At 39.6% G+C, this 20,772-nt stretch overlaps 2 protein-coding genes across 2 annotated transcripts; one reads left to right on the forward strand and one right to left on the reverse strand.

The window, feature by feature from the left end:
• The first annotated feature begins 885 nt into the window (after positions 1-885).
• Positions 886-3,332, forward strand: LOC121881214 (antimicrobial peptide NK-lysin-like). Its single transcript, XM_042388896.1, has 5 exons — positions 886-960; positions 1,055-1,140; positions 1,957-2,034; positions 2,112-2,266; positions 2,891-3,332. Exons 1-5 carry the CDS (start codon positions 912-914, stop codon positions 2,982-2,984), a joined length of 462 nt encoding a protein of 153 aa, XP_042244830.1. The 5' UTR covers positions 886-911; the 3' UTR covers positions 2,985-3,332.
• Positions 3,333-6,400: 3,068 nt separating this feature from the next.
• Positions 6,401-20,524, reverse strand: tonsl (tonsoku-like, DNA repair protein). The gene is made up of 28 exons (XM_042389004.1): positions 20,333-20,524; positions 20,118-20,213; positions 18,824-18,966; positions 18,471-18,654; positions 18,196-18,325; positions 17,866-18,037; positions 17,652-17,766; positions 17,374-17,525; positions 17,082-17,234; positions 16,230-16,355; positions 15,243-15,441; positions 15,096-15,151; positions 14,892-14,981; positions 14,510-14,582; positions 14,230-14,393; positions 12,418-12,541; positions 12,069-12,310; positions 11,449-11,935; positions 11,128-11,324; positions 10,198-10,304; positions 9,894-10,050; positions 9,688-9,766; positions 9,289-9,596; positions 8,181-8,352; positions 7,781-7,956; positions 7,499-7,572; positions 7,152-7,285; positions 6,401-7,032 (listed from the first exon to the last, which is right to left on the reverse strand). Exons 1-28 carry the CDS (start codon positions 20,355-20,357, stop codon positions 6,833-6,835), a joined length of 4,335 nt encoding a protein of 1,444 aa, XP_042244938.1. The 5' UTR covers positions 20,358-20,524; the 3' UTR covers positions 6,401-6,832.
• Positions 20,525-20,772: the final 248 nt, after the last annotated feature.

The raw sequence follows: 20,772 nt of genomic DNA on the forward strand, positions 1-20,772 counted from the left end.
CATTCAATATCAATAAGCTGGTATGGGTAAAGTTCTACTCAGTGTGATAATGTAATGACGATTTTGCTTCTAAGTCTTAAAACATTCTTAACTCAAACTCCAATTACTGTTTTTCTTCTGGAGCTTTCAGCAACACCTTTTCATCAGTAAATGGAGATTGCATTGTTGAAAACAGACCCATCTCCATGACAATGTAACAAACACCATTCGCTGATGAATGAGATGATGGCTGAAATCTCAGAAAAAATTCTGTTAAGTCAGCATTGAGTTAAGACTTTTTTTTGTGTGTGTGTGCACATTGTTTCAGAACACACATATAAAAGCCAACAATTGATTAATGGGATGTAATGAAATGTTTCATCTTGCGGAATGAAACAACTTCTCATAAACATATAATTTCCAGCCTTTAGCCCCATTCAAAACAAAACAAAACCTTTCAGCTGAGGGGAAGCTGCTGTGTAAAACAGCACAGCGTCGTTCTTCTGTATTCGAGTGCAACACAGATGAACTGCTCAGTGGGACTTTAATCCTCGAACAGACAGATCAGAAAATAAAACAAATATTGCAGTATTGTATGTGATATTCAGATAGTGAAACATTGTAGCAGAAATACTGTGGTTCTATCATTTCCTTTCATGGCAACAGCTGATGTGAGTGAGTGCAGCAACTGGAAAAGATGACGGAGTTGATGAGTAGGAAGTGTGAGCATTTTGTGTGAAGGTGGTCTTCAGGAAACCATGTGAGAATGTTCTGCACTGTGGTCGGCTACAGGTTGTGGTTTGAATTTCCGTCAGTGAAGGCTTTGCAGTGGGGTGTTGCTGTGTTCTCACTCACCTCCTCCAGGTATAAAAGATGCGTTATTGCACACTCTCAGAGACACACACTTTGAGGCCACTGACTCGCGGGTAACAATGGAAACATCTTCAGTCCTGCTTGTTTGTGTCCTGGTGACTTGTTCAGGTTTGCTGTTGTGTCCTGCATGTTTTCCATTTTTAATTTTGTTCATCATGTAAAGTGTACTTAAACGTTTTCTCCATTCTTTGTCCTGTCATAGTTTGGACAGTCCATGGGAGATCCTTCAAGGTCAACATTAATGATGAGGAGCAGACGGATATGGAAGTCTCCGTGGAGGCGGGCAAGGTAACGTAGTCCAGTGTTCATCATTAAACTATAGATGAGAACATGTTAGATGATCAACAAAGTGTCACATGCTTATTTGCTGAATCTCTGTAGACTAAGTAAGCCTGACCTTGACTTTGGACCTGACACCAACCAAATCTTTAAACATTTCATCCCAGCCTACACCTAATCTGACTAACCACAGCTCTGAGATAGACTCTGCAGGTCACTCCATCGCTTCAGACAGAGGTTCTCAGCCTGGGGACCAAAAAAATTAACAAAACAGGAAATAAGGAGGAAAAAAAGACACAAATTATGTTGACCTGACAAAAAAACACAAATTATGTTTTTTTTCTGACTTTTCTCTAATTCTTGCTGTTTTATTGTAAAATACTGGATAGTTTTACTGCTTAAGGCCTCTTAAAACTATTCTATCTGAGACAGGAACATATACTTTTGGTTGAACTGCTCATAACTCATAGACACAGACAACTGTGACAAGGAAACAGCAATCAGCAGACATAGCTTTAGTACAAAACCTAACCTGACATAAATAATATGCAGGTTGTCCAAACTTTATTCAGACCCACACAGTTTTATATCAGATTCTAGTGCAGAACCAAAAGTTTCATTACATGCTATGTATTTATTTGAAAGACACCTTTTTTCTCAAACCAATTTACAACTGCATTATAGTGTGTTACAAACCATTTAGTGGTTGTTTACATAAAGCTTATGAATGCTCTGTGGTATTCAACATTTTTCCATCACATTAAGTATTACTTTAAAGGCTCGTGCATTTGTTAACTTTGTTAACTGTGTCACTTACATGTGCAGCTTCCAGGTGTATGCTGGGCATGCAAGTGGGCTCTGAACAAGGTGAAGAAGTCCGTTAGTCAGAACGCCACTGTAGAGGTAAAATGCCCACTAGACTTACGGCACAGTAGTCGGTGCATCTCTGAAGGAGCAGTAATGTGATTTTTCTCTTACAGAAAATGAAATCAAAGTTGTTGAGCGTCTGCGATCAAATTGGCCTCTTGAAAAGTCTGTGCCGCAAATTTGTGAAGTCCAACCTCGCAGTATTAGTTGAGGAACTCACCACCACCGATGATGTGAGGACGATCTGTGTTAACACCAGAGCCTGCAAGTAAGTCACCAGCCTGCTAGTGTACTGACCTAAAACCACATATGTATTCATATTTGACTATTACTCACCTAAAATAGTCTATATTGAGAAAGTACTTTTACAATGTTCATTACTTACAATGTTGCAACTTTAATTACAGCTTAATACTCCACAGTGGTAGAAAGTAACTAATTTACTCGGGTACTGTGGTTAAGTATAACATTAAGGTACTTGTACTTTATGAGAAAACTTTTCAGAGGGGAAACATTGTACATTTTATTTGACAACTATAGTTGCTCGTTCAAGATTTTACATACACAACATATGACTTAAGTTTATCACATATGAACTGCAGTTATAGATTCAACTACCCAACAGTACTTGAAGTAGTTAAAATGAGCACCGCAATGACCAAATGTACAAAATCTAAGAATCACTTACAAAAGAAAACCATAATAATAACAATCTTATAGTGTACTCTAAAGTATACTTCACTTCTGCAAAAGTACAATTTTGAATGCAGGACTTTAACTTGTGATGGGGTATTTTTACAGCGTGGTATTGATACTTTTACTTATTATTTTGATACTTCTTCCACCACTGATACTTAATTATTTTAATCTTTTTCTGTTGTGTTCTCTTTAGGCCAAAGGAGTTGTTGGACCTGATCCCTTATTCAGGCGATGAAGATACACAAGTTGAAATTAATGTGTATCCCCGACGTCTTATGCATGGCTGATAGTTGGAGAGACATGGGTACGACATACAACAAAGGTCACTGGCTGGAATCAAACCAGGGATGTTGCAGTTATGTGGTATGCACAGTGACCCCTCGGCTACCGGGGTGCTCTGCTTAATTTGTAGGAAAAAAACTAACTAACCAGCTGACAAAATTTTTAAAAAATTCTGTTTTAGTGAATGATTAAGAGCGCATAAAAGTATATCATGAAGGATTTCTAATGATCTTTCAGTTTTCTCTTTGTCACTGCATTAACTTTATGTTGCATTATTTTCTTTTACCTTTTATTACTTTGCAATGCCTGTTATGTTTATTCCCATGTCTGTATCAGTTCACAGCTGATATCAATAAATGTTTGCATTTCAAAAAACTTTTTTTGAATAATCTTTGTTGGACTAGATGCAATGTCAGTTTTGAATTATATAATAATACATTTTATTTATATAGCATTTTTCTTAACAAAGTTACGAAGCACTTAACAGAAGAAAAAAAAAAGAAAGAATGAAACAATTTAAAACAAATAAAAACAAACAGATCATAAAACACAGGGGAATAAAATTAAGTTACACAAAAATATAAACTGTCAAGAGTGGGATAATAAGAAACATATCAAACATTCATAAAAGCTTTCTGATAAAAGAATGTTTTCAGAAGAGGTTTAATATTGCACTTACACCCTATGTTAAAATCTCATGACTCCATATCAACCCTGACAGGTCACACGCACCTATAGTCTGAGAAGATTCACAGAACAAAGGCTGTGCTTTAAAATGATGGTCAAGTTAAAAATAAATCTCTCACTGATGTTCATCGGTCAATGACTGTGTGTGGGCTCCATTTTAAGTTTGAAATGAGCAGTCTGATCAGTCATATCATGCATGTCAGTCAAACACAATATTAATAATGTGACTACAAAGTTTACTCATCACTGCTTCTGCTGAGCAAGGCCACATGTGAAACTTTGTGGTTTTTGTGGTGAAGCTTCTCAGAAACCATTCATGTCCTCAATTTAATTTGAATTTTACAGATAACAATAGCAACTGCAAAATGCATTCAACACTTTCAAAGACACAGATAACATTTAATCCCGGTAGTGATTCAAAGAAAATTGACTAGTGGAAAAATTGAACTGTTTCTTGTGGAATCAGTTTGTGTGTTTGAAATATCTAAAAAGATAAAACTAAAAAAAAAAAAAAAAGATCGAGAAAAAGACCTTCCTCTGACAGGATGTTGCTGGATGCTGTTATTACCCCGTTTCTTTGTACAGAAGCAATGATACAAAATAAACCACATTACTGACAATTATTATTTGCAGTTGGTGTGACATGGCTCACACAGGCCTGCATGCATGTGATGACTCACTGCAGCGGGACTCACCACATCAACCACCATACTTCTCCGTAGAGCAGTTGCTAGTATTGAATTCTTAATTGCTAAGATTCCTGGAATTAATTGCAGTAATTGACATGTTGGAGCCTGATTCTGCTCATATTTCACCACATGAATGTTTGCATGTGCAAAACTGCCTGCCCACATCCAATCCTATCCTATCTAAGAGATTTTAGTGCATGATAACATTAATGGGTAAGTCTAGTGATTTTTTCATTGTCACCTAATCCTATGGAAAGACCAAAACAACAATAAATTGATCTTACTATTGCTTATCTTTCTACTGTATATGATATAGAGCTCCATTGTTGTATAGGGGAGTGGTGGCCTAAAGGTTAGAGAATCGAGCTTGTGACCAGAGTGTCGCCAGTTCAATCGCCCAGACTGGCATGTTAAATCTGGGAGCGGGAAGTCAAGACGCAGTGCTTGCCCCTCCCTCATTACCACCACCATTAAGGTGCCGCTAACCCCAACTGCCCCAGTTTAGCTCTGACTGTGGTTGTACTATGCAACTGAATGTGAATGTGTGAATATGATCAGGGTCTTCTTGAAAAAGAGAGCATTACTCTAAATGAAATTACCCTGAAAAAAAACCCTGTTAAAACACATCAGTCAGCCATCTTGTTCCACTGGTTGACACGTCCCCTCTGTAACATGAACACAACCACTACAGTTTAAGTTAGTTTGAGTCAAACCAACGTACACCATCCTGCTGCTCTAAATGCTACAGTGCTCAGTTGTTTTAGGAAATTACTTTTCCCCTTTTAAAAATAAACAATATATTTGTGACAGTTTAAAAAAAAAAAAAAAAAAGATTTATCTTTACAAGGAACTTATGAGCCACAGATTGGCTGATAAAGTGGGAAAGTACTAAGACAGACTGAAACATTGTTGGGTTTGCATTTTCATGAGATTTGTTGATAATAAAAAAACTATACATTTATAAAATATCCCTAGTCTTGCTTAATAAGACCTCAAAGTTTACTTTATTTGCATGAATACTGATATGGAAGGGGTGTCAATATTAAAATGTAATAATTTAATCAATATGCACATGTATGCTAAATTGAAATGTAAAAACATTTCAAGTAACTCTCTGAAAAAATGCCCAAATTTGCTTATGCTAAGGAGACATTTGGCATACTAGGGAGTGGAATATGATTGGCGCGTTCCAGGCAATCCGATGCCACCATTCAATGATATGAATGGTTGAAATTGACAGAAAAGAGCTTAAAATACCATTTCTATTTTAATTTCAGCAGAAATGAGCTAAACTCAGGACATACTTTAGATGCATTTTAAAGTTTTGGTCATATAGTATTCATTTCAGTTTCAGTGTATGTTACACCATGAAATACAGTTTTTATACAAAAAAAATACAAAAAGTATATATGCCTGCTGTATGCATATATAATGATTCAATTATTTTATCTCTCTACATAAAGCAGGGAATCTCTGTATGTCTGCATGTTTTTCCTTCGTATATCTTAAGAACTGTTCATCCAATCTACTTCATACCTGGCAGGTGAATTGCTGGGGAAACGAGGAAGTGCAACGTCGTTGTGTGAAGTTGTTTGGATGAGCGGTTCTTGAGAACTATATAAAAAATACCTCATAAACAACGTAATTTTGCTTCTTCTTCTGCTCATGGAGTCAACAAGCGGAAATACAGACGGCATCACTGCTATTGCAACCCACATTGTCGGAGGTGGGATTACAGCTTTCATGTTAATAACTTGAAAAAGTTAAAGACTTTCTACTCCACTCTCTACTATTGAAATGTATACTGTGAATGAAACTTGACTATCAGCATGTTTAATCTCAAAATCCTAGCGTGTCAGGTAACCACTTTGGTTAGTTGGTAAATTTGGTAGTGATCAGAACGAAAGTGTAGTGGGACACCACAGACCTGTATGTATCTATGGTCAATATAAACTGAAACAGATGAATAAAATATGTTGTTCAGGATTTACTGTATGTGAACCATAAATAATACCTTCACAGAAATTAAAAATTGGCCACTGAAAGACAAACACATCATGAGTCACTTTAATTGTTTGTTTCTTTTAAATCAAATCATACAATAATTCAGAAGGTCGAGGACAAATGTGCCTCATGACACAAATACACTGCTAACATAAACTGTCTCTACACAACTGAGACTTTCACACATACACATAAATAAGGCGTACAAAAAACATGAACCAAATAAGCTATTTACACAGAATGGCTGTGGAGGCCATTTCTCTACATTTTTTGTGCAGTTTGTTTCTTTTGAAGATTTAGGTGTTCAGCCTCTGAACAAAAACCTTAAAAGAATAGCACCCTTATTATCAAAGTTGTGTCTTTACGATTTATTTAAAATACAAGATAGCTACTGATTTCACATGGATCAGCGTCAGTGATAAAGAGAAGAGGAAAGAAATGCAGATTTGTCATCATCTTTCATTTTCACTTCCTCATGAGGAGGCTGCAGCAGAGAGAAGGCACTTGGCGTTTCGGTCGAGAAAGCGTCCGTGTGACTGACTGTTGTCCCAGCTCTGCTTTAAGGCCTGCCGATCCAGCTTGTTGAGTCCTTGAGAGCAAAGACGGAGATCCCTCACCAGCTCTGACAAACCATCCAGACCTGCACTGTCCCAGGGGCCAGACACCTGACAACCTGACGATGAATCAACAAGCATAAATTCAAAATGTAAACATGAAAAAGAAGATTTAGTATCCAAACCTAGCCTTTGTTCATTTTTGCCTACATTTTGACCCACACACATACCCATTTACCTTGAAGGTTTAGAAGGGTCAGCGGTCGACAAGCTTCTCTAAGAGAGATCAGGATGCTGTGAAGTCCTTCTGAAGTGACAGACGGGTTTCCTGATAAGTTCAGACTCACCAGAGTCGGACATGAAGGCAGGCACCTAGAAAAGATTTTCCCATGTTTTAATTTCAAGGACATTTCTATACACTGATTATTAGGCAAGTTAAAATGTCATCACTGATAGTTTAATTCTGAATACATCAATATTTTCTGAAGACATCAATATTTTCACAGACTAAAATCAGGACTTTTTGCAGCATGTGTGGCAGCGATCATTGCCAGCAGACACACACACACACTCACACACACTAACCTGGCCAAGGTGGCTACACTGCTGTCCGTTAATTCGTTTGCTGCCAGACTCAGATGAGTCAGTGAACACTCATCCTACAAGAGAAGATGAATGTTTTCATTTCACTGTTCAGGTCAGGTGTCTTAATGGTATGTGTAATGCCTGTGTGTCATGTCAGCACAAGTAGGATACTGGAGACACAGGTGCATAAAAAAAACAAAAAAAAACCCATACATAAAAGTTATTTGTGGAATAAAAAAAGTGTTGTGTGCAGTGTACAGAATATGATTCATGTGTGTGTACCTGTGACAGGACTTTGGAGAGGTGTTCCAGTGCTGGGTAATCAGTGGGCCCCCTGCGGACAGCAGACAGGTCCAGGTGTGTGAGACTATGCAGAGGCAGAGTTTTCAGCACCAGCTCAAAGCCAGTGGAGCCAAGTGCATTGTGGGATAGACACACTGATTTCAAGTGGCCCGTGCCTGTAGGATAAAAGGATATTCGTTTATTAATTTACTCAATTTAAACCCCCAAAACGCATTTTTTCAAGCTAAAATTAAAAAAGAAAAAATCATAATTTATGCCCTATCTGCTGTTATCCATCCCTTTACTGAACCCTTTCTCTGAACTTCCAGTCACATAAGCTAAATGATTTTCAGAGAAAAGATCCCACTTGAAAAGAAAACAGTGACTTTCGAACTGTTACCTGTCAGAGCGCTGGCTAGCAGCAGACGATGCTGCTGAAGGAAACGAGCAGTGAGGCCACAGGCCTGCAGAGACAGCTTAGCTAACAGAGGGCAGCAGGACAGCAGACAGGACAGGGACTCAGATACACCGTCACCCAGCGGATTCATACTGAGGTCAAGCTCCTCCAGACACTATGAGAGATCAATTCATATTAAATATATGATGTCATTCCTCATATGATGTGAAATGCATGTTGACAGTTTGTTTTGAGACTGCGGTTTGTGGCAAGTCAACAGTACATGTAGGAAGGTGTTATGACTTAACTTACTAGTCACACGATGACGGTGCAAAGAAAGACTGTGTCACAGTTGAAATCTACATGAGAATAAAAAGCCTTTTGCTTTCCTTCAGCAAACGGTCAACTGTGTGACTCACTGAGAATCTGCTAATAAACTCAAAAATTAAACTCTGCTTCTGCAGCCTTAAAAAAAAAAAACAACAACAAAAAAAACCAAACACTTGACGGCCTTTTCATGCACTATGATATCTGAATTCAATCTGCCACCACAGCAATGACATTTTTTTTTGTGTTTTGCTTTTATCTTTTTGAAATATTTATCTGTAAGAATTCTGCCACCAACGCAATAAAATAAAGATGACTAGGTGTTTGTGGCATTAAAAATTATATTTTAAAAACTTTAAGAGCAGCATGTTTTGGTGTGTTTTCACTGGAATTTTTCTACAGAAGAAATCAATAGTCATGATATCTGCTGACAAAAACATCTGTGGAATATCCAAAGTAAGTTAGACACTGGTTCTAGAGAGGCATGTTATTCGGTGTTTTTAGTTTCATTTTTCAGTGCTTTCAGTAGCTCAAAGAATTGTATCTTTAGGAGGCAGCAGAAGTTTCAGAAGTAAAAGAAATTATCTGTACTGCCCAGAGTAGAATTTATTGTGATTTTAAGCAAATATATCCTTTAAAGTTACTATGATATAAATATATATAATTTAACTACTATAATTACCATTTATAAACATAATCAGGATCCAAACAGTGTCATATATGGGACCAAATTATCACCAAATGCTGCACAGCTGCATGTAATTACAGCAGAAACACTCTTTACCGGAAATGCAGGATGGCTCTGACCCTTTAAAGCATTTACAGCCTTCTCGAGTCCTTCCCCTGTGACGTGATTGGCAGAAATGTCCAGCAGCCGAAGTCGTGGCATAGTGATTGTTGTGGCAACCAGTTCGGGGAGAAGGCTGTCGTGGAGACGGTTGCCGGAAATACGCAGCTCAGTGAGGCTGGCCTGCAGTTTTAGGGCACGGAGGAGGGGGTTGAGGGACGAGGGGGTCAAGCTGAGGCCACACACCGACACAGACGAACTCCCGTCCTGCGCCTCGCACAGCCGTGTGACACGCTTATTTTCATCTGCAGACACAGACACACCACGTTTTATAGCGGATCATCAAAATTTGCATGCCCGCGCTTGTGTGCATTTGTGTGTGTGTGTGTTGCTCACCCACTGCCAGGCTGTGACAGGCCTTCTTGTAGCGCTCAGGGAGAGGAGGGAGATCCCAGGAGGACACTTCAGCCAAGACCTGCAACACACCACGATATTACACCCGGTCTCAAAAAAAAAAAAGTCTCATATTATTGTGAAATTAAGTAAAACAGATCTTAAGGCAGCCTTTAATAACTTAATGCCTGTCCTCAAATTGGCCGAACCTCCTCATTGGTGTGCAGGACAGCCAGCAGCAGGTCCTGCGGGGAGAGCAGAGCACCTTCCTTCTGCAGCGAGAGACGAGGCAGGAGGCCACACTTCTGGTAGTAACGCTGAGCTGCCTGTTCACACAGCCACGACACAGTGCAGGAGTCCGCCTCACTGGAACACAGTGGAAGAAAATGAGCGTCAAGTCGAAACTGTTAAACCAATGTTTAATTCCCAATTTGTTAAAAAAAAAACTGCACCCAATGTAGGTGTTAGAGAGCAGGATCATTTTCAGGAAAATAAATAACAGAGTCATTCAACCTTTGTGGAACTGGGATGAGGAAAACGTCCTCCTGAACTCTGACCCTCATTCTGATTGGTGGAGGCAGTGATGTGGGGATGGGAGCGGCCAGTGTTTGAGTTGGAGGCTGAAAAAAACAAAAATCGACAAATTAACAAGAAAAAAACTAAACATAAATATAATCAAAACAAACAGGCTTGTATCATTTAAGTCCATAATGTATGTGATCACATACACATGAGTCTGAAAATATATGGAAAAGAAATTTTGCCAGGAATGGAATTACATTACTATAATAATATTACTGTTTTGTCAGAAAAAAGAACACATTTTTTTATCCACTTGCAGATACACTTTTATTGTGAATTCATAAACTTATATGTTCAATGTTGCCAGCTTATTATGAATATTAGAAACAGCCTAAAGAGACAAAAGAGAGACAAAAACTGACCATTATAGCATTCATGAAGCTGCTGTATTAAACTGTGTTGTTTTAGCTAGGTGCACCCAAACTGTGCATAACACTGACCTTTATCCTGAAACAAAAATCTGCAAATTCTGAAACTGAACATATGCACTTTGAGTTCTGATGGTATAATTCACACACTCATCCTAGATCCTCGATAGAAAGCTGCTGGTATTCAAGCTGCAGCAGCATCTTAAAAATTGAATTACCTTCCTTCCTCCTTCAGCTCTTTCTCATTTTCCACCACTTTTATCACTGTCTAATCAAGAATGATGACAGATTCCTGACAAATGATGCTCCAGTTACAACCTCATTAGTGATGCTGCAACATTAATAATTCTCTATCTCTCCCTGAATTTTGACTCTTTCGACCTTGAAGTGAGTCTTTTTTTTTTTTGGTACAGCAGCTTTTTCCCACGGCAAATAATACTGTTCTATGTGCATGTATTTAGAGGATGTAGAGATATAGCTCTTCTCTTCTAACCTGCATGTGTATTTGTGGGGGCGGCGGTGTCTCCGGTCTGATGTCGTCATCAACAGTTGGGCTGTGTGACCTGTTGACCTCTCGTCTGCCCAGCCTGACCATTCCTGGCATCTGAGTCATTTTGACCTGGTGAGGCTTCAGTGAGCCGTTCTTTTTCAGAGAGAGACCCCTGCTGGAGGAGGAAGGAACTGCAGAACCTGGAAGAGAAGAGGGCCACAGTGAAGCTGTACAAAAAAAGCAAATTATGGGAGAATTAACATGTTCACACACAAGACTTTAAACGTGTGCATTTGAAATGTTGTGGCCAGTCTGAGCACTCACTTCTGCAGGATGTCTCAGAGTTTGACAGCCTGTTTGGACTTCTGGCTGCTGAAGACAAAGCAGTGTGTTCCCCTCGCACCCCATTCTGTTCCACCCCAACCCTCCTCTTCTTCTTCGGCTGGATTTCCCCCAAATCGTCCTCCAACCAATCATCTGCCAGATACTCCTCCTCAGGAACCAGAGCTGATCTGTTGCTGGATGAGACAGCAGGTGTGCTGGAGAACTGGGGCTGCGACAGACCCTGGAGACGAGTTTTGGCGCTGCCCAAGCCTCGAATGGCGCTGTGGTACTCCTCTCGTGCAAAGACGGACGGCGCAGGGGCCTCCCTGATACTCTCTCGATCAGAGTTGGGGATTGAGCTGGCTTCCTTGTTTGGGGGAACGTCCTTTTGACTTGGGGCTGCTGGGAAATTGTGTCTTGGGCGGACGGGACGGAGGGGACTGACCGGGCAGTCAGAGTCGCTGTCCTCTGAGCAGCTGCTGTTATTCTAAGACACAAATATACATACAAATCATATAATGTAAATATAAAGTCGGTTTCAGTTTGTACAATCTCAATCTTTTGTGAGAAGTCTACAGTATTGTTTTCTAGCGACATATAAAGCAAACACCAGACATTACCCCATACAGGACAGCAGCCTCTGTTCCTCTGGCTCTGTGCCGCTGTGTTGAGCCATTGCACTGCCACCTTTTGTGGCTGGCAGGTTCTGAGTTCACCTCAGAGTTCCTGCTGCTCCGAGACCAGTCCTGGCTGGAGGAACAGCCCCCTCCAGAGGACGACAGCGGCTCCGAGTTCTCTGCATCAAACAGCTGGCTGTCCTGCAGGGCATCGAACGGCTTAGCTGGGGCCGGAGCAGCAGGCACTGTGGTAGGCAGAGATAAGTGGGAAAATAGTGTTTGAGAGAATATTTAGAGGGCAAACCAAGGCTGACATGGTATAATGATCTAAAAAAAAAAAAAAAAAACTCACCTCCCCCTGCTAGCGCCTTCCTCAGGAGTCTCTCTGTTGCTGTGCACTCCTGCTTGGTGTCCTGGTCCAGCTCTCTGCTGTACGTCCGCTGCCACTGACGCAGGGTGTCCATGGCGGTATCACCCTGACAGAGGAGAGTAAAAGATAGACAGGACTTATTTCTCTAGATGAGGTGTAGTGATTTCAATATTACCTGTGCTGATCAGTGATTTTAGCCCCAGTAATAATAACAACCCTGATTACCAACTGTTTTTTTAGCTGACTCACTGGTTTACCTGTAATTTAAGTTCAGTTCGGAGAGATGCTTTGCATTTCAATAGTGTATGTCTGAATTTTTACATACATGGAGCTGTTTACTGTCAGTTTAATCAGCTCAGCACACAGTAACAACTGAAGGAGTAGAAAAGGATTTTGCTAAACTAATAGATCACTTGTTAAGTCAACTCATACAATAAAGTAAACATAAACAAACGCAGCCCAATTGACATTTGGAAAGAGACACTGGAGATGTTTGCAACTGCCTGTGTCAATAATTTCATTACAGCTAAATAATTACCAGTAACTTAAAATACTATTAAAATTAAGCCTGCCGTTGATGAAGGTCACATGGTTTCCCTGCAGCGCATCACCATCCATTATACAACCAGCTCTTGTAATGTGCTGGTGGCTGTTTCTTTTATCATGAGGGAGGAGGGGAAATGTTTTATTACACATCCTCTCTTGTAATATGAGTATTACAAGAAGCCTCTGTTCAACTGTCTTCTCTTAAGTGTTACTGGGGTTTACTTTCCATATGCTAAGATAAATCAGTGAACTACAGCACTGGTAATTAGAAGTAGAAACCTTAATGATTTTAACAAAGTTAAACAAGCATTAAAAAAAAAAAAAAAAAACTACAGCTCAAGTGAATATTTACCAACTTTCATAATCTTTGCTGTGTAAAACTTTGACACTTATTAGTTCTCTCTGTCCTGCTGTAATTACATAATAACAACAACAATAATAATAATAATAATAACAATAACAATAACAATAATAATAATATTACATTTAATTTGTACCACAAATGTAAATGTCTGAACCATCCTCTGAACTAGCCCCTTGACTCGCCAACGAACTCTTCTGTGGAGTCGTGACGTTTAGCCTGCAAAGTTCCAGGGCTTATGGAAATGGCGTTCATTAAAGGCTGCTACAAACTGAAATATTGAGTTAACACCAGTATTAAGTCATTAAAAAAATAAATAAAATACTGTACTTCTCGAGACATATACGTGACGTACTGTAGAGTAAGGTGATAATGATTATGATAAGACTGGCTTTTTTGTTACTTCCTTTATTACAAATTAAATTAAGTTAATGGGATTATTAATGAGGGTTTTCATAAGGTACAGTCACATTACAGTTCCATCAGACAAATATTAGCTTAGTCTCCCATTCATTTGTATTGAAGCACGTACAAAGGACAAATACAAGCATGCGTTTCCTGTTTCGCTGCAATCTCCAGCCGGCCCCAACAGACTTGCAGGTCAGTCTTGGATGTGTCCAATAGAAACACTGCTGCATTGCTGCTATGGTGATGATCATCACCACATTTAATACATTATCACACTACCAGACTACAAACTGTAGTGTCACTCACACTCTTTACAGTTTGTGATCTCTCCGATCAATATTTATTTACTACCTGCATCAGAAACATGACATCATGTCGGGACAACGGGAACATTTTGTTCAGAAATGTAATGTGACTGAACCTTTACTTCAGGTCTCTACAGATGATGATTCTGTTAACACACATGTAACCGCACACACCTTAGAGTTGCGTAGGGTGACAGAAGCCCCTCGTTCCAACAAGAGTCTGGCCACCTTAAAGTTGCCGCAAGCAAGGGCATCATGGAGAGGAGTCACTCCTTCACATAAGGGACCACCAGGGTCGTTGATGTTAGCGCCTCGCTCCAGTAGCACGGCTACAATCTCTGATGACGGAAAGAGTGAGAACGGATGAGATAGAGAAGGGAGTGAACAGCTGAATAAAAGAGTACAGTCTTCTTAAGGTGTTAATATACTGTAGGTATAATCTTAAATCAGTTACCTTGGTGACCGTGGTTGCAGGCCTCATGCAGGGGAGTCCAGCCACAGTAGTCCCTGGGATTCACTGGGTGACCCTGACATACAGACAGGCAGGATGACATTAATCATGATATGATGTAGGTTGTATTATGCAGACTTAGACAAAAAGCTACAGTCCAAGATGTTTGGTTATTTGGCTTCTGCTGAGAGCAACACAGATATTCCACAGTTTACAGAGGATTCTCATCTGTCTGACTTTTATTGTGTTTTGCTTTAGTGCATTGCTTCCTTCAGGCTGCCTCCAGATTGTCTTGATTGAGCTTTTTTAGACAAATTTCCGATGAGGACACAATTTTTTTTTTTTGAACAAATCAACAAAAAAATATGGATCTTATTTTGCTCACCTGTTCCACCAGGTACTGGACCTGCTTCAAGTTCCCATCTATACACGCTCTGTGGAGAGATGTTTCACCCTTCTCATTCCTCTTGTTCCACTGAATCAGAAAGACAGACAGAAGCAGCAGGAAACACGAGGTAAGAAAAGGAATCCAAATATGAGATGATTGCTTGTGCAAAGTGCCAAATGATATGACGATATTTGCCCTTACTCTTCCTGCCTTCCTCCTTCCTGACACCATCTTGTCATAGCCCTCCAAATCGTCATCTAGAAACCGTGTGAAACAAAAATAAGATCATTTTGGCAAATAATATAAGCCATAGGTCTAAAGGTGGATAATTGATATAACACAGCCTACCCGAGTCTGAAAGGACAACATCACTGTCATCCAGCGGTTCACTGTTGTCCATCTCCTCTTCTTCATCGTCTTCACCATCGCTGTTGTCTGGACTCCAGCCCTCTGAAGCACACAGCTCATGCAGCCTTGCTTCAGTGTCATCAGCATCCGATGAGCCGTTTCGTCTCTGAACCGCCAAGCAAAGCCTCAGCACACGCTTCTGTAGGAGACAAAGTGAACCTTCATACACATTATACACCCAGAATACCCGAAGTCTTTGTTGAGTATTGTTGAAGTGATGAGACAATATGATGATTATCTTATCATTTTAATGTACAGAATTGTGGAAGTAAGATCATTTGCTCCTTTGCTTCGGTTCTGTGTGCATGTCATTGAGAGAAAGAATTAACTCTAGGAGGACCACTTCTTTCCTTCCATCCTTGTTTAGGCCCAAATAAGGTGACATTCTGGGTCTTGGTGTACACAGAACATGTTAAGGGGTCAAAGGCCATATGGCATGGAGCCCTTGGTTTCTTGAGTCTTGGGTAGATGTAACACTCACATAACTTACATGTGCATGCAGATGTATATCTCGTGGCTGTGTGCCATTGACTGTAATGATATAAGTTGATACATTGACCAATCTCAGATTATTTCACTGTTCCTTCAGAAACTATATAGATTAGGTTTGCTCTTTGTTCGATGAGACAAGTTGATGCAAATCTTTGTGTGTTCTGTCTCCTTATTAAACTATAATATTTTTTAATCTTCAAGTGTTTCGTGTCTTATTTCATATGTGTGTTTAGTATTTTCAGACAATTCCCACAACCGTATCATTCTTTAACAACAAATATTACAGTTTGCATTGCATGCATTTGGATTTACCGCTAAATAAGAAGGCTGATTGGAGAACTTTTTTTTAGACTTATTAAAATCTTAAAACTTTTTGAGATTTTAATGAATTGATTTCCAGTGTTTCACAACTTTCAGTTGGTAATGCCTCCTCACCTGTAGTCTGGCCTGCCCAGACTTCTGAGCGCAACGTAACGCTGTACTATAGCTGTTGTCTATATCCTCGAAGGCACAGCCGCTCTCCTCCTGAGCTGTTGCAATGTTCAGCCAAGTGCTACATTCCTGATACAGAAACATACAGTTGATTAGTTACATACACAAGTATGGACGACATACAGTATGAGATTTTTCATTTATCATTGTCTACTATGATTATATTATTGGATTTTTTTAAATAATGTATATCAGATAGGGCTGCGGCCAACAATTATTTTCATTATCGATTATTCTGCCAATTGTTTACTCATTAATCGTTTTGTCTATAAAATATCAGAAAATAGTGAAAATGCTCTTTATAATTTTCCAGAGTCAATGGTTACGTCTTTAAATGTCTTATTTTGTCCGAACAAGGGTTCAAAACCCAAAGATATTCAGTTTACTATCATGTATGACAAAGAATCACATTTGAGAAGGTAAAACCAGCATTTTTTGGCATATTTGCTAAAAAATGACATAAAAAAATGATAAAACTATTATTCAGTTATCAAAATAGATTAATTTTTTCTCTATCGACTAATCAATAATCATTGCATCTCCAATGTCCTGTTTGTGAGTCATCTAAATTAACAGAACCGATCATTTGTAAAGTCAGATTTTCTCCCACAGTCATGGAGGTCGAATTGGTGATTTTCTATTCCCTGAACTAATATACATGATTGTGGAATCAGAAAAAAGGTGCTACAGTTTTTGTGATCGATCCACATAAACCTGACAACATTCCTGTGACTATAGAATGGGCCTTTAAATAGAGAGCAATGCTGTGTAACGATGCAGGTTGTTCATGATTACCTCAGTAGGGCTGCCCTGTCGTAAAGCCAGCTCCTGTCTGTAGTGCTCCACCGCCTTGCTGTGCTGTCTCAAGTCTGTGTAGGTCGCAGCCAGTGACACATGGATGACAGCCAGCTCCCTGGCAGGCTTTCCCAACGCCTTGGCACCTGTAAGCTACACCACATTGACAACAAACCTTTATGTAATTCATTGTGGTATCAATCTGCTATGGAGTCAATAAACTCAAATTGTAGAGGAACTAAAATGCATTTAATAAGGCTGAGATGCATTTAAATATTTTCATGTTTCTCACCTGAGCTTGATATGCATCCAAAGCTTTCTTGTAGCAGAGGACTTTACAGTAGAGGTCCCCGAGCTGTTCTGCCAGCCCCACTGCCTGATGGGATGGGAGTCTTTTGCCCTGATCCTCCCCCAACTCCTCCTCTAATTTACAGCCTTGGTCAGCTATGAAATTAGAGAAACAAATCATGTAATAAACTCAGCCATCTTTGAAATATACAATGAAAACAAATCAAACTAAATAATCTTGAATAAATACATATAATCAACAAGATTGAATAGCTCTTTCACCATATTTGAACACTTTCTTCACTGCCTGCCGGTCCAGTGGCTGCTGGGAACCCAACATGAGAGCTTTCTTCAGAGATCGTCTAGCTGCTACGAAATCACCCAGAGACAGCTGGACCTGTGAATAAATGTCACAGAGACACACATGTTGAGCCACAGCGACAGAAAATGGGAGTTGTTTGATTTCAATCAACTATTGTTGCTATATTTTACATACCTTGCCGATGCAGTGGAAGCACTCACTCTCACTGAACTTGTCTTTGATCTTTCGGGCACACTCTTTGGCCTGTTCCAGGCAGCGCACAGCATTAGAGTGCTGACCGTTACGAAAGCAGATGTTGCCGAGGTTAAAGTTTGCACGGTAGAGATCCTCCAGCAGTTGGCCCTTTCTTTACAGGATGAATAAAGGAAGACAAGAGAATCAACAATACTTTACGGTGAACTTTTTAGAGAAAAAAGAAGGCACAATCATCAAATCACAGACTATTTACCCGCTGTCAACCTGAGAATTTACAGTAGGATTAAAAGTAACAAAGGACATTCTTACTCAGCAATAAAGACACTGCGTCGGATCAATTCACTGCAGCGCTTGTGCTGCCCCAGATGATCATAAACCAGACCGAGATTGAGGAAGAGACGAGCCTTCATCTCACTAATCTCTCGCCCAGGCACAGTTCCTGGAGAACAGAGACAAACAAAGATTACTAACCCCAGAAAGTGAAGCAAAATGTAAAATGTTAGAAAAAACTGGTAAAATTATAATTTAATATTTTCCACAAATTCCTGAAGATACACAATGTCTTCATGACAAATCATGCGCACCTTCTAGATGATCATTCACAATGGCGAGGCTCTTCATAAAGGTATCCTCTGCTTGCTCTAAACTGTTCCTTGATTGGTCTGATTCATAACGGAAGAGGTAGGTTCGACCAATAGTGGCCAGCGCTCGCTGCTCCTCAGCATGATCTCTGACAGACCGAGCCAGGTCCAGGTGACGGTGTTGATGCTGGAGAAAACACATATACAGAAAACCCTTTAAGTGCTTCCAAAACATCCTTTGATACAACATCTGTACCACTTTAGTATTTCAAAATGAGAGCTTTCAAGAATTGGTTCAATAGCCACAAAAAATACTTTGTGCATGCATTTTGAAAAAGGCAGAATTATCTATTCACTTTCAAAGCAGCTTCAATATTTCCCATCTCTGCGTAGCACTCTCCAATCTTTCGATTGGCCACAGCTCGTCCAATCACATCATTTGACACCTCAGAGAGAGACAACTCCTGCTGGTGCTCCCTAATGGCAGCTTCATAGTCACCTGGAACACAGAGAGATAAGACAGGACAAAGTGGTTAAACAAGAGGTCAATAAAGGAAATGTAGACATGACTATTAAGCTTTCAAAGAGAGGAGAAAAAACATAAGAGAGGCATGCAACAAAAACAGATTGAGGGTAGGACCTAAATAATAACTACACTTTACATTACTGGAGAACATCACACAGGTTACTGTGACTAAGTGGCACAATAACATGTCTTCATAATGTGCACAAAATATACAACAGAGAGACAAGGAATGACAGCAGACTTCAGGCGACACACTGCCATAAATGTACACCACAGTATGGAGGTAGTGGGGAGGGCAAAAGTCGATAACTATAGGTTTTTGAGGACAATCGGACATGACTAAACAACTGCACATTGATAGGGTTTAAATCCAGAAGGAGGCAGTAAAGCGACATCAAGGATACCAACTCCTGTAAACTGTCTAATAAGAAGAACAATGAATGAACTGCAAGAATGAAGCTGCCAGTTGAAAACTATTCTAAATCCAGTAATTGCATGTATATTTGTAAATGGACACAAGCTTAGTTTGAAAATTAGAAATTGTGTCTGTTTACACCACCTCCATCTGTATATTTCACATAATGATGAGTATAGAGCTGTTACGATTAGTCGCTTGATTGATTAGTTGCCATCTATTAAATTAATTGCCAGTTGTTTTGATAATACCAGTTTCTCAAATGTGATTATTTTCTGGTTTCTTTTTGTAATCTATGACAGTAAACTGAATATCTTCAGGTTGTGGACTGTTAAGGACAAAACAAAACATTTGAGGACGTCACTTTGGGACTGAGTGTATATTCTGTAAATGGACAAGCTGAGTTTTAAAGTCACAAGTGGGATCTGTTAACACAACCCCCATCTATATATTTCACATAATTATGAGTAACTACTGTATGTATATTCATGATTTATGTTGTTTGAAAAAAATTCTAATCTCTTCCATGTCCTTATCACTGTATTACACACAGTACCAGTCAAAAGTTTGGACACACCTTTTCATCCTCTTGAATGAGACAGTGTGTCCAAACCTTTGACTGGTACTGTATGATACATGGTTTTGGACAGATCTCTGTAACTTACACATTTTTACTACATATTAGTAGTTGTTATATAAAACTACTTACCATTTCTGGACAGCAGCTCTCCCAGCTGATTACAGATGTTGGCTTCCTCTTTCAGGTTGTTGCTGTTCTGGGCTTTGCTCTTTGCTTTCTGCAGCTCTGTAGGACGTTTACAGATTAAACGTAACGTTAACCATCAACAGCGCAAACGAGCGAAGTACACTGGGGATTATACGTCTGCCAACTTGCAAATACAGTTAAAGTAAGGCGATACTTACGTTTTATCTCCCGTGAGAAGCTCATCGTGGTTAAGCTCTGGTAGCTAACAGCCAGCTAACTTACAGCTGGTGGTCAATGACAACGGAGCGCGCCTCACTGTAGCTAAACGGATGCTAACTTACAACTCACAAATTTACAGAATCAACCACCTTTTTCACTTCCCTTTCACTAACACACATCTCTGCTAATCCGTTGATATCATTTTCCTAACCGATCGTGCTCGTCATGTCTCATCAAACAGCAGACAAACAGCAAATATTTGTTTGCCTTAGCTCTCTGTTCAGGAACTTTTACAATGCCCCGCCAGGACTGTGGGAACCAATAACGTCACTTCATGTATTTTGAGTTTTTTACACCCTGATTACAGCCTCACAGGCATGAATTCCCCCTCACTCGTCAGGATTAAAAGGTTGTATGTCCAACCCTGCACCTCAAACAT

Source organism: Thunnus maccoyii, chromosome 16, assembly GCF_910596095.1.
Source record: "Thunnus maccoyii chromosome 16, fThuMac1.1, whole genome shotgun sequence".
NCBI lineage: Eukaryota > Metazoa > Chordata > Actinopteri > Scombriformes > Scombridae > Thunnus > Thunnus maccoyii.

Excerpts from the sequence above, each read along its gene's own strand:
- LOC121881214 (XM_042388896.1), top strand. The coding sequence starts at position 912 with ATGGAAACATCTTCAGTCCTGCTTGTTTGTGTCCTGGTGACTTGTTCA. Across the intron at positions 1,141-1,956 it reads TCTCCGTGGAGGCGGGCAAG|CTTCCAGGTGTATGCTGGGC; the intron begins GTAACGTAGTCC and ends TTACATGTGCAG. Across the intron at positions 2,035-2,111 it reads GTCAGAACGCCACTGTAGAG|AAAATGAAATCAAAGTTGTT; the intron begins GTAAAATGCCCA and ends TTTCTCTTACAG.
- tonsl (XM_042389004.1), bottom strand. The coding sequence starts at position 20,357 with ATGAGCTTCTCACGGGAGATAAAAC. Across the intron at positions 14,394-14,509 it reads CTGCAACCACGGTCACCAAG|AGATTGTAGCCGTGCTACTG; the intron begins GTAACTGATTTA and ends TTCCGTCATCAG. Across the intron at positions 10,051-10,197 it reads CTCATCCCAGTTCCACAAAG|TGAGGCGGACTCCTGCACTG; the intron begins GTTGAATGACTC and ends ACTGTGTTCCAG.